Raw genomic sequence first — 12,845 nt, 5'->3', positions numbered from 1 at the left:
ATTGTTAAAGATATATATTGGATTTAAGAGATAGAAAATAAAGAATTAAAATAAGGTGACAAATATTAAGGAATACTAAAGTAAAGAAATATGAGAAGAGATTAGTACAAATGAAAACTTGAGACTCAAGGTTTTGCCATATATGATTTTATTTTGGATGTGAAGTCTTTTGTTGTAAAGATTGTATATTAAATGAAATAATGATGATGATGATGATGAAAGTTAAGTTGCTTTAACCCCTCCTTAAGTTGTTCCTCTTTATTTTTTTATTTGGCTTCCATTGAACTCTCTTAGCCTAGTGCCTCTCTGCACAGGAGTTTTGACTAGTCCATTTCTGAGAAGAAAATAGACAAGTGTGTTTCAGAGAAGGAAATCAAGATGGGGTGGGGGAAAGAGAGAGAAAAAGGACAAGGAAGGGATCTAGCAAAAAATCAGAAAGAAGTGAACTTACCACAGTGGTATGATGTCTGGAGAATAGCAGCATGGAGCAGACTTCTAGGGAGATATGAAAAAGCTGAACAATCTCTGGTTGCAATATGGATCCAGTTATAGGAATAATTTATCAGTGAACATCAATATTCACAAAGGCCTGGGCTGAACAGTGAGCCCATAGCAAAAGACACGAGTAAGTTTTCCTGGGGCAGCCTGAGTTGTTTTAGATCACCACAGGACTTAAAATGGCAAAGGTATCTGCAACATTAATATGTTGCTTTTAGTGGCGTGGTCTTGCCCCCTCTGAAGGCAGCCACACTTGGACCTCTCACAAAATGCAGACAGGTTAAAGCAAATCAAGGCAGTATATACTAAGTGGATGATATCCAAGTCACAAGGGATGGCTAACAATCAAATCAGAGGTGTTGCTTGCATTAAGTGTGGCAGTTGCAACCTTCTAATTGTGGCTGGTGTGTGCGGGGTTTGGATTGCACCAGTGGTCCTTCCTTTAGTTTACCGCAGTGAAGCACTTATTGTTCAGATTAAATCCAAACTGCACTATCAATCTTAGGGCCTGTACACTTTCTGTTGAACCAAGCTACTTGGGAGCAAGGGAGCTGCAAAAAGGAGAATAAGAAAAAAATGCTGCCGCCCCCCTTCACTTACATTAGCTGATGGGTCTGGTAGATCAAAAGGACTGGATTTCACTTTTAAAATTTAATGAATAAGACCCGCAACTCACTGTTAAAAAGAAGGGCAATCTAGAATGTGTTCATCTATTATCAGTCATCATAACACCACAATAATCTCAAACATGTGACCTTAACTCTGCCCCAGTTAAAAGCTTGCAGTATAATAAATGATATAATTATTCATTTTTTTCAGGTCATATTGATGTAGTAAAACTGCTAGTAGCCAATGGTGCTGAAGTTACATGTAAAGATAAAAAATCATACACACCACTACATGCTGCAGCTTCCAGTGGAATGATTAGTGTAGTCAAGTATCTTCTGGATCTTGGAGTTGATGTGAGTAAGAGATGACTCTAAATGGTTTCTCATTATTTTGTACATTGTTAAGACATGAATACAATTTTTTGCGGATTTGTATGTAATATGTACTGGCATAATATCTAGTCTGTTCTAAAAGGATGTTTCTGGAATAGCTAGTGTTCTTTATATAGAACATTTACTTCCTAAATTGTAGAATTGTAGAGTTGGATCATCTTGTACAGCTCCCTGCAACGCAGGAATAGGCAGCTGTCCCATACGGGGATTGATCCTGCTTTTTCAGATTTCTTTTAGAAACCAGTTAAGAGTAATCTACTCTCTTCAATTGTGATTTATGATTGGTCCTGAGTGCAATTCTTAATTACCACAGAAATGGTTATATCAGCCTAAATAAACAAATGATTTGTACTGTGCTCATCGTGGTTATGATTCCATTGTAATATATGAATAGAACTCTCTTAACAGTTGATTTGTCAATTCGTTTTTGCCTTGATATCAATAGACGCAAAACTATATTACATAGAAAATTTATTAAATTCATTTGGGATTATGCCAACATTGCCATACTCCAGCACTATAATAATATTTAGTATTCTACAAGGCTAAGTAGTCCATAAAGAGAATCTAATATTATTAATACATTTTTGTAAGATTTTAAGTTCACTGAAGACTGATATCAAGAATATTAAGATTCCCGTTACAAAAGGTTGATATTGGAAGTGGGTCACCCAGTAGTGTGGAGCCACGATGCTAACTTCCTAGCCACAGGCTGAATTCTGCATACCAGAATTGGTGAGAAGGGTGGTGCAGGGTAGGTGCACAGGTGGAAACACAGGGTTGGTCTGGTGCACTTGAAACGTGCTGACCTTGCCTCCTTGCGCCCTCCCTGCCCAGTAAGTGGCAGCAACCCTGCTACCAGGAAACAAGTGTTGCGGCTCTTTTATGCCAGGTGAACCACTTCTGGTTGGTATTCTGTCTAATTTAGGATGTAGTAACCATCATTTGGATGCAGGTGGCGCTGTCGTCTAAACCACAGAGCCTAGGTCTTGCCGATCAGAAGCTTGGCGGTTCGAATCCCTGCGACGGGGTGAGGTCCTGTTGCTCGGTCCCAGCGCCTGTCCACCTAGCAGTTCGAAATCACGTCAGAGTGCAAGTAGATAAATAGGTACTGCTCCAGCGGGAAGGTAAACAGCGTTTCCATGCGCTGTTCTGGCCACATGACCCGGAAGCTGTCTGCGGACAAATGCCGGCTCCCTCAGCCTACAGAGTGAGATGAGCATGCAACCCCAGAGTCGTCCGCGACTGGACCTAATGGTCAGGGGTACCTTTACCTTTAACCATCATTCAGCCTGAAGGTGAACATTCAGGGGCTTCAATATCCAGCTTTAAACGCTTCAACAACTGAGCACAGTACAATTAATTTTTTTAATTGCAGGCCTTGCCTTCTTGTAGACCATCTTAGTATAAAACAGGCAGCCTATGAAAGAGAAATAACACAGCAGGGAAGGGATTAGGAAGGTGACAAAATAATCTTAATTTCTGCATTGTTGCAGCCTTGTATGCATCCATATATTTATAGTTTTACAACTTGCCTAGGGTAATCAGAACTCTGGAAGAGTACTTTACAGATTTACTGATTGTATTATATTTTTATGATGGAAGAAAGGGTAATCACGTGTCAATTAGAGCTAAACTCTTGTAACTAATAATTGAAAATCTGAAGGTTTCTAATGAATCATATACCATTGTTCATGTAGTCTAGTGTGGTCTGCTTCACTTAGCTGCAGCCTTCCTCTGTCCTGCAAATCTGAGGTCCTTTTAACTGGAATTAAACTTGTGACTATTCGTTTGTAAAGTGCATTTTCTGGTACTGGACCATGGTCCACCTTGATTCAGATTCAATGAATAATTGTCATTTTTATTGAACAAGTGTATTGTTCATAACATTTGCTGAATATAAATTATTATTGTGATGGACTAAAAGTAGCCTAAGGACTTAACATTTGAAAGACTCCCCCGTCATATTTTCCCCTACAGATGAACGAACCAAACGCATATGGAAATACACCTCTTCATGTCGCTTGCTTCAATGGACAAGATGTTGTAGTAAATGAACTGATAGACTCTGGTGCTAATGTAAATCAAATGAATGAGAAGGGATTTACACCTTTACACTTCGCTGCTGCATCGACCCATGGAGCATTGTGTTTAGAACTTCTGGTTTGTAATGGCGCAGATGTGAATATGAAGGTAAAATGATCTGAAAGGTGAATTTTAAATGCTGTAACAATATTTATGAACATTTTCTCGGCATCATCAATATGCACGTCGTCCTAAAACGCAATATAAAATAATATGCACACTGTTAATATTCAACCAACGCATGGCTCAATGCATTTTACTGTGTGAATAAGTGGGAGAGCTTGTAGGATTATGGTTCATTGGTTTCCAGGATACTTTCTAAAGCCTACTTTCTGCCCGAGGGGCTCTGAGGAATCCCCCTACTTGATCAAGTTGTCCACAGAATCACCCATGTAATTGTGGTTCACTCAATGAAAACAAAGCAGCTAGGGTTTGTACTTGATCCAAAATGTTTGAGAACCACTCATACAGGTCACACAAAAGGGACTAAAAAGAAAGTTTAATAATTCAGAGCGCTTTCAACTGACTATTGGAAAGTTATGAAAAATAACGTTAGACAAAGCTGAACATTTTTTAAAATCTGCACCTGAGCATATTGCTCGGATAAAGAACCCCCCCCCCCACACACACATATAACGCAAAATAATTCATTGAAATGGCCTGTGTTTTACTTTGTAATGATGATCAATAGATACATAGAAATGTAAGCCAAAACTAAAGAGTGCTGGCAATATATTTTACCATTCTTTGTTCCACAATTGTCCCCCAATCCCCATTCTCTTGAGATGGGGAAGAGAAAAACACATGACTCTCTGAATATTGAAATGGGATGAATGCCAGTTTGTTTGCTTGCTTATTTACCTACATGTTTAACTTTGTTTATGTGCTGTCTTTCTGCCAATTCTCTCAAAGCAGTTTACCATTTGAAATGCTAATATGTGCAGTATTTTAAATAATCAGAATTTTTATCTTTGTATTTTATTATCACATTGTCTATATTAAATGTATGAAAACGTTTCTTTTTCTGACCGTTCTGTTCATGTTTGCATAGCTAATCATGGCTGCAGATTATAAATGCTTGTCGCAGTTCAGCAAAAAAATCGGAATTACCTCATGCATTAAGGTTGACCTACTTCTAAGATGTGATTGTAGGGGAATGGTTGCATATAAAATATACAGTATCCTCCAGAATGGAATAGTTCCGTTGAGCATTGCTTCTGATTTGCAATGAATTGCTGGTGGGTTTCTGGTCAACACCAAAGTGTCAGGTGACACAGGTGAAATATTTGTGTGTAACAGATTTGGGTGTCTTAGGTGTACGTGAAAAGCTTGCTTTAACTATTTTGGCATCCTTGCTAGGTGATAAAGATTGTCTGCTGTCATTGTTGTATAAACAGCAAGTGCCCTGAACATATAGTTCGGAGTGGGCTTCACTGTGTTGTTGTGTGCAGTTATAATGCAAATATTTACAAAACTATAATGTTGAAAAGCCTCTAGCACAACGTTACAATAGTGCAGGAAAGGAATATAAATGAACCAAAAATAAAACACTGAAGTTGTCTATCTAATGTTGTCAATTGACTTGGTAGCCATGGGTTGACTTCTTTTTCCCCAGAGTAAAGATGGAAAAACACCATTGCATATGACAGCAATCCATGGAAGATTTTCAAGATCACAAACAATCATCCAGAATGGTAAAAGAAAAGAAAACATATTAAAATATTAATGTTTCTGTCACTGTCATGCGATGCATATGGTTTGACAAATGTAAATAAATTAGTTAATTTACTTACTAGCTTTAATCTTTTCATCTGTCTGCCTTGTATGCTGAAATATGAATCTCAGAAATTTGAAGTTTCTGTTTCGGGAATCTTCAGGTTACTAAATCAATAGCAAACTCTTTCCTTTATTTAAAAACCTGTAATTCCAGTATGCTCCATCACCTTTATAAGTCTAGATTCTGTTACAGGCTTATAACACTAATCCCACATTTTAAAACACTAATGTTAAAGTCGGGTATATAAAGTCATTAATTTAGTGCTACAGCACTTAAAAACTGATGGGGGAGAATTCTCTCTAGGGAGACAACCACTTATTTTTCCCAGGTTTGCCAGTGCTTGGGTCAAGCAAATAAGTCTGCTCTGAGGGCCTGCCCTCACTCATCTTTTAGTTGGCTTTATCATGCTGTTAACCTGTGTTTTATGTTTTACACTGACAGCTTTGCTTTCAGAGTAAATTTCTCTGGAACTCTGAAATTAGCCCACACAGCCCTGGGATCAAAGAAAGTACCACAAAGTCACTTCCATTTTCCTTTAAAAACACACGCACAAAAAACATAGTGCTGCTTTTCTCATGGCAACTATATAGATAACCCTTGGGGTCCCTTCCCATTCCGCAAGTCTATGATTCAGATTTCTCCTATAGTAAGATCTGTGACCTCCAGAAGTCTTCTGATACTTGCTTTGAAAGTAATCATGAAGTCTCATTATCAGCATTAGCAGGAAGGAAAGGGAGTTATTCGGTTATTGAGGGGGTATTGTTTTTATTTTGATTGTGTATCTCATGTTTTTATGTTGTGATTTTATCCTGTGAACTGCCTTGAGACCTGCGGGTGGTGCTGTGGTCTAAACCACTGAGCCTCTTGGGCTTGCCGATCGGAAGGTCGGTGGTTCGAATCCACACAACGGGGTGAACTCCTGTTACTCTGTCCCAGCTTCTGCCAACTTAGCAGTTCAAAAGCATACCAGTGTGAGTAGGTGAATAGGTACCAGCATTGGTAAACAGCATTTCCGTGCACTCTGGCACTTGTCACGGTCCTCCGTGCACCAGTAGCAGTTCAGTCATCCTGGACACATGACCCGGAAAGCTGTCTGTGGACAAACGCCAGGTCCCTCAGCCTGAAAAACAAGACGAGCACCATACCCCATAGTCGCCTTTGACTGGACTTAATCATCCAGGGGTCCTTTACCATTATAGTGTAGTATACAAATTTAATAAAAACAACAACACATACTTCTTGTGCTTCCACTTTCTGCCTGTTCTTAACATGGCAAATGGCCTTTAGTTACACTTCAGGATCTTCAGACACCTTGGACTCTGACATTTTGAACATTTCTGAGTTTTCTGATAATCTAAAATGTGAATTTATTTGTTTAACAACCTGTATGCTGCTGAGCACACATGCATATATGGTTACACTTTATTTTACATTTACTTTCTAGGAGCTGAAATAGATTGTGAAGATAAGAATGGAAATACACCTTTGCACATAGCAGCCAGATATGGCCATGAACTGCTCATCAACACATTAATTACAAGTGGTGCTGACACTGCAAAGTAAGAAACACTTATAATACATCAAAATGAAATATATATCAATTAAAAAGGTCATATTGGTGTGGGGTTTGTGTGTGTGTGTGTGAGAGAGAGAGAGAGAGAGAGAGAGAGAGAGAGAGAGAGAGAATTCTAATGATGCGTCTTAGTGTAGTAGTATTGTCCCTTTTTAGAACATGAGCAAGAGATACAACTTTATCCCATATAATGTATATAGTCGAAAACCGGTCAAATTGCCTCTGTAAAACCTCACTCAATATTATACAAATAAATAATACAGAATTTGAGCAATATTACAGTGTTTACAGAACAGTAAACATCTGCGGAGAAGAGTTTGCATAAAGGTCTTAATAAAATTTCTGTAATTCAAACTTTTTAAAATGCTGCATGTTGCTTTGTGTATGCTGCTTAAAATAAGACAGCCTCTGTATTTCTAATGTAAAAATAGATAAGGCTCAATTTTTTATTTGGCTCTCATTCTGAATGAATGCTCTACATTTAGACTGAACCGTTACATTTAAATGTATTAGTTACTTTCTTTAATTATTTGAACAAGGGCAGTTAAATGCTACCTTATATACAAGGAGTTTGGCATGACATCTTGGATCACTTCTATTGTAATGAGACTGTGATGTCTGATTATGGTGTATCTTAGGCGGGGTATACATGGAATGTTTCCTCTCCATTTGGCAGCATTAAGTGGATTCTCAGACTGTTGCAGAAAGCTGCTGACTTCAGGTAGGCTCTTCAAAATAATCTTAAACCCTTTTCCTGTTAACCTTTGGTTGTTTGACATTTTAATTCACAATATAATGGTTCAAGGGGTGGACTCATAGTAGCAAGGTTTTGGTTCAAGTTCTCACTCAGCCATGAAGTTCAATTTTGTATGCTGATGCACCAAAAAGTACTGTACTACATCTGCAATTAATTATAGATAATCTCATTAATACTTTTCAGGCTATAACAAATTCCAGCTCTTGAATTTTTCAGATTCTTCATAGATCAGTTTAAATGTAAAAGGTGTGAACACTCACTGTTTACACATAAAATGTCCAGTGGTGGAAATCTGCTTTGTTTTAGTTATGAGACAGAATGCAGTATGCAATCTTTTTCAGTCTTGTCCTGCACCCAGATATATGGGGGTTTGCATTTGGGGGGGGGGGCACTGTGGTCTAAACCACTGAGCCTCTTCGGCTTGCCAATTGGTAGGTCAACAGTTTGAATCCATGCGACGGGCTGAGCTCCTTTGACTGGACTTAACCATCCTTTACCTTATACCTTTTATTTTTTGAATGATTGCCCAAGTGATCTCTATGCTCTGTATTAGTCAGTTAAGCCGCTTCTAAGCTGAGCAAGCCCTCATGCTACTCTGGCTCACACAAGCTGCTCAGCTACGGCAAAAGCAGTCACATGCCGCTCAGCGGAGCAGTTTAAAAAAGTTACAGTGGTGCCTCGCAAGACGAAATTAATTCGTTCCGCGAGTTTTGTCGTCTTGCGATTTTTTTCGTCTTGCGAAGCACGGTGTCGGGAAAGTTTTGGAAAAGCTTCCAAAATCACCAAAGTCTTTAAAAACCTCAAAAAAGGCTACCACACCGCGTTCTATGAGTTGCTCCTCGAAGTCAAGTCGCAACTGTATTAACGGTGTTAAGAAAAAGGAAACAAACTTGCAAGACGTTTCCGTCTTGCGAAGCAAGCCCATAGGGAAAATCGTCTTGCGAAGCAGCTCAAAAAACCCTTTCGTCTAGCGAGTTTTTTGTCTTGCGGGGCATTCGTCTTGCAAGGTACCACTGTACCTGCCTGTGCATCAGCTGCCTTCACACGGGCAGGTGGGTGGACCACCTCTTCCTCCCATCCCACACCTCGGCAAAGGCAGTTGAGGTAGCCTCATGAACGGAGCCTGACCAAGGCTTCCTCTGGCTCATGAGGAGATAACCTCTTTGGGCTCTGGAGTGTGTCTTCTGAGAGAGGTGCCTTCCAGCACCCTTTGGTTTAAAAGAAAAGCACTGATGATAATTTATGTATTAAACCTCTGAAAAATTTACATCCCTTATATTATCTGTGATTGATTAGTTTCATTAATTGATACATTAGATAGTGTATCCCATATTTTCTTGTGGTGGGATGAATTCAATGACACAGAGAAATGTTTCATTTGGGGTGAAACTAGTTTGAATTTAGGAACTTTAATTTTCAATGATAGATAGCTATATGTTGTTTAGATTTGTAGATTAGAATGGTTGCATGTTCCCCTGACCCTGAAATGCCTACATTATATGTATGTTGTTAGTTTTGAGTCTGCTATAGCTATGAAACAGTTGCAGTTCTGTACAGTTGTCCATATCACTCATTTTGAAATCCAATATCTTGGGGAAATATGGTAGGTCTTAATAAAACGAAAACAAAGCAAATGTTGTGTAGTCCTGTGAATACATACTGAGTAGTTTTATTGTGAGGTAATGTACTCCATCGTTCTAAAGCTTTCAGTCAGATACATATTTTTACTGGTTAGGCAGAGCCTGTTAGATATTTTTGGTCATTGATATTGGTGCAGCCTCTGTTTTTAGTAGAAAATTATAACTGTTGGTAGAAAGAGTGTACGGTATTACTCTTCCAAGTCTCTTCACACTCCCTGATAGGCATAACAGAGTTATTGTTTTGGTGTTGGAAGCTACAATTTTTATAATATAACTAGAGCCGTCAGCAGATCAAGGACTATTCTATGTGATGGTATTTTTAAAATTAACTTTCTGAGGGGTATGCATGTAATAAAAGTTCAGTAAAGATATATTTTTGCTGATAACATGAATGCTATTTTAACAAACAAAAGCAACAGTTAATCGCTAAAAGGAAAACCCATCTTCAGTGTTTTTTTTCTGTTTTAATACTCTTTTGAACCACTACACATATAAACTCTGAAGTGTGGGATATAAACTCTTAACTAACTAAGGAAGATAAAACTAAGGAATAGTGGCTATTCCATATCCTGATAACACACACTGTAGTGAAAAGTGATTTAAAATAGACTGTGCCTATAGTTAGATGATTTTCCAAACCATGGTTTGGAGGATTGTGAGCAATCTCTGTCCTCATGCAGTTCCTCTACTCTACATGTCTTGTGTGTGGGGTTTAATTCAGTAGTTGAAATCCAGCATTGATCACACTCAGAGTAGGCCCACTGAAATCAATTGACTTAAGTTTCTTGGTTTTGCAGCCCTGATAGGGAGTTCCACCTTAAACAGGTGCCAACTAATTTTAGCTGGTCTTGTTGGCCAACTAAATTTTTTTTGTCGCTCTGTCTCCCCTCCCCACGAGAGTGTTTTACCTATCGTCTTGTACTTAACCTCTGAAATGCACTGCAAGGTCAGAGGAAAACTTGCTCCTCCTCGTATGCAGCGTGATGCATAATTCAATGAAAATCAAGTGACTGCCTTTATTATAGTTTCGTAGTTCAGGGTCTGTTCAGTGGGTAACAGTAAGATATTCTGGTCTGTGGATTGTCCTAGTTAGAAAGCAACATCTGCTGACTCTAGTCTTAAGTTCCTTGCAATATCAGTCTGGAAGCTGCTGGAGGGTTGTACCCTCTAGAATGATGGAACTCTCACCTTGCCTTTCTTTCGTTAATGGAAAAGTTATTCCAGAAACATAGGTGCCCTTCTGGCATGTAATGGAATCGAAATTCCCAAGAAATATTTCCCCTTCATCTTTAGTGTGCAAAATTCAATATCCCCCACATTATATTATGGTGTAGACATTTGGCTGGTTTTGAATATTTGATCTTATTTTACTCTGAACCTCTCTTGCTGATGGACAATGATTGTCTGGTTTGGAAACTTGATTTCCTCCCCCCCCCCTTTTTTTTTAAACACATCCAGTCTTTCTATTTTAGGCATCTTGTGCTAGAAATGTGATAATTCCCAGATATCTTGCTTTCCATGTAAAGCAGTACTTGCAGCAGAAGGAATCTGAAGGCATAACTGTTTTCAGTGGGCCAGGTTTACTGTTATGCGTTTCGTGTTCACATGCTTTCCTCATCCCCACATACCTCCTCTGGTGCAGCTATAAGGAAGATTTGCTTCTGATTTTAAACTAACCACAACACCCTGCTGCATGCAAACTCAGGAAAAATGTGTTTAATTTAAACTGTGGTTTATGAGCAAGTCAGGATTATAAACCACAGCTTGAGCCTAGCTTGCTTGGACATTTAGGGAGCTGCACATTAGTTTAAAGGGAAAAAGTTGATATATTGCAGCTGTGCCAGAGGATAGCAAGAAATGTGTTACCCTCAAGCTTTTGTGCATAATGCTAAGACATTGTTTAACACTATGTCTGAGAAGGCTCAACAGCAATGCTACAAAAGTGGGGATAAAGCTAGCTTTTTCATACATTAACAGAACATCTTTGGGGGATTAATTTATTGTGTAGAAGTAACAATTCATGCTACAGTTACTATATAAGGAAGTTTGCTTCGTAGCATACTCTACCAAACTGGACAGAGAGACGCATTTTATAGGTGATTTCACAGAATAATGCCTTTCTTTTGTAGGCTTTGACATAGATACTCCAGATGATTTTGGCAGGACCTGTCTTCATGCTGCTGCAGCTGGAGGGTATGTACAGTTCTAGCAACTTCTTAAAATTTAGGATTTTCAGCAGCAGCAGAAAAGTTAGTCTGTCACATGATCTGTACTACCTGTGTAATACTTGGAAAATATTATTTTTCTGTGCTTAAGAGGATTTAACATGTTATGGACAGCAATAAGGGGTTTGTCTAGTATCTATCTCACTATACTTAATGACGTCTGAAGTACTGGATGCACTCTTCCATGAACTCTCAGGGATACCATCAAAGAATAAAAAATAATACAATATCACATATTATGGGTTTAAGTAGCTATGAACAAGTGCTTCTTCACAAACTCCTGGTTTTGAAGCATTGTAAAACAAAATCAAGCCTAAATGATCTAGCTTATCTGGGTCCTTCTCAAAGGCCCTTTATTTCCCTTCCATGATTACAGGTCTTTATTTTGCTTGCTAAATTCCTAACAGCCGTCCTCTCGTACAAGAGACGGAATGGAATGTTAGCTGATTATTGATAGTTATAAGAATTTTCTATAATGACATCAGATATTGATTTTAGTGTAGTGCCTAAAATTTTTAATCTTAATCTTAAACTTTTCTTATGAATGGCTAATATCTGTCCTTGTGAGTTGTGAACTGTGTTATACTACTTGTGGCTTGTACGAGTCCGCTGTTTTATTTGATTTGATTTGATTTGTTGTGTTGTGTTTCATGATGGGCGTAAAGCCGAATAAACATTTTGATGTTAAAAGAAGTTAAAACTATATATTGCATTATTTTATTGGTAGTTGTTTGATATTGCTATTTGGTTAAAAGATTCCTTACAATGGCTAAGAGCCTAAAATTCCGAGAAGCCCATGCACAAGCAATTTTCCCTTCTGGTCTCAGTCACTTCTGCCATCTCCCCCTAAGGTTCCTTGGTGGTTGGGTGGAGAGCTTTTAAGGAGGTGCCATCCTAGGGAATATGGCTGAAAGACATATGGAACACTTTGTAATCCTTTGGATCCTAGCCTAGTTTCATAGAAAACTACAGATTCTGATTTATCGTGGGTGACATTGCATGGGGATGTTTTTAGAGAAGTCTGACTAAGAGAAGCATGTTCTAAAACTTTCAGGAATTTGGAGTGCCTAAATCTGCTGCTCAACACAGGTGCAGACTTCAATAAGAAAGACAAATTTGGAAGGTAAAACATGATGCTCCTTTTGAATGTGCAGGATATGTTAAATAATAAGCATAGTTTGCTTACCACCAGTGTATGCTCTTACATGCTCTTTCCCTTGTTTATGAAAAGCACTGAAATGGTCACTTCCACCCTTGCACTTAGTATTGTATCTGCTTTTATATATTTA

At 38.5% G+C, this 12,845-nt stretch overlaps 1 protein-coding gene across 2 annotated transcripts in view; it reads left to right on the top strand.

Moving 5' to 3' along the window:
- Window positions 1-12,845, top strand: part of ANKRD28 (ankyrin repeat domain 28) — an 86,701-nt gene that overhangs the window by 56,456 nt on the left and 17,400 nt on the right. For both annotated transcript variants that reach the window (XM_028751589.2, XM_028751588.2), the window contains exons 7-13: window positions 1,318-1,460; window positions 3,480-3,692; window positions 5,200-5,278; window positions 6,806-6,920; window positions 7,573-7,655; window positions 11,461-11,524; window positions 12,611-12,679. In XM_028751589.2, the coding sequence (XP_028607422.2) occupies window positions 1,318-1,460; window positions 3,480-3,692; window positions 5,200-5,278; window positions 6,806-6,920; window positions 7,573-7,655; window positions 11,461-11,524; window positions 12,611-12,679 (766 nt within the window). The remainder of the gene's footprint in view (window positions 1-1,317; window positions 1,461-3,479; window positions 3,693-5,199; window positions 5,279-6,805; window positions 6,921-7,572; window positions 7,656-11,460; window positions 11,525-12,610; window positions 12,680-12,845) is intronic.

The sequence above is a fragment of the Podarcis muralis genome, chromosome 12, assembly GCF_964188315.1.
Source record: "Podarcis muralis chromosome 12, rPodMur119.hap1.1, whole genome shotgun sequence".
Lineage (NCBI taxonomy): Eukaryota > Metazoa > Chordata > Lepidosauria > Squamata > Lacertidae > Podarcis > Podarcis muralis.
This window is presented reverse-complemented; position numbering and strand designations above follow the sequence as displayed.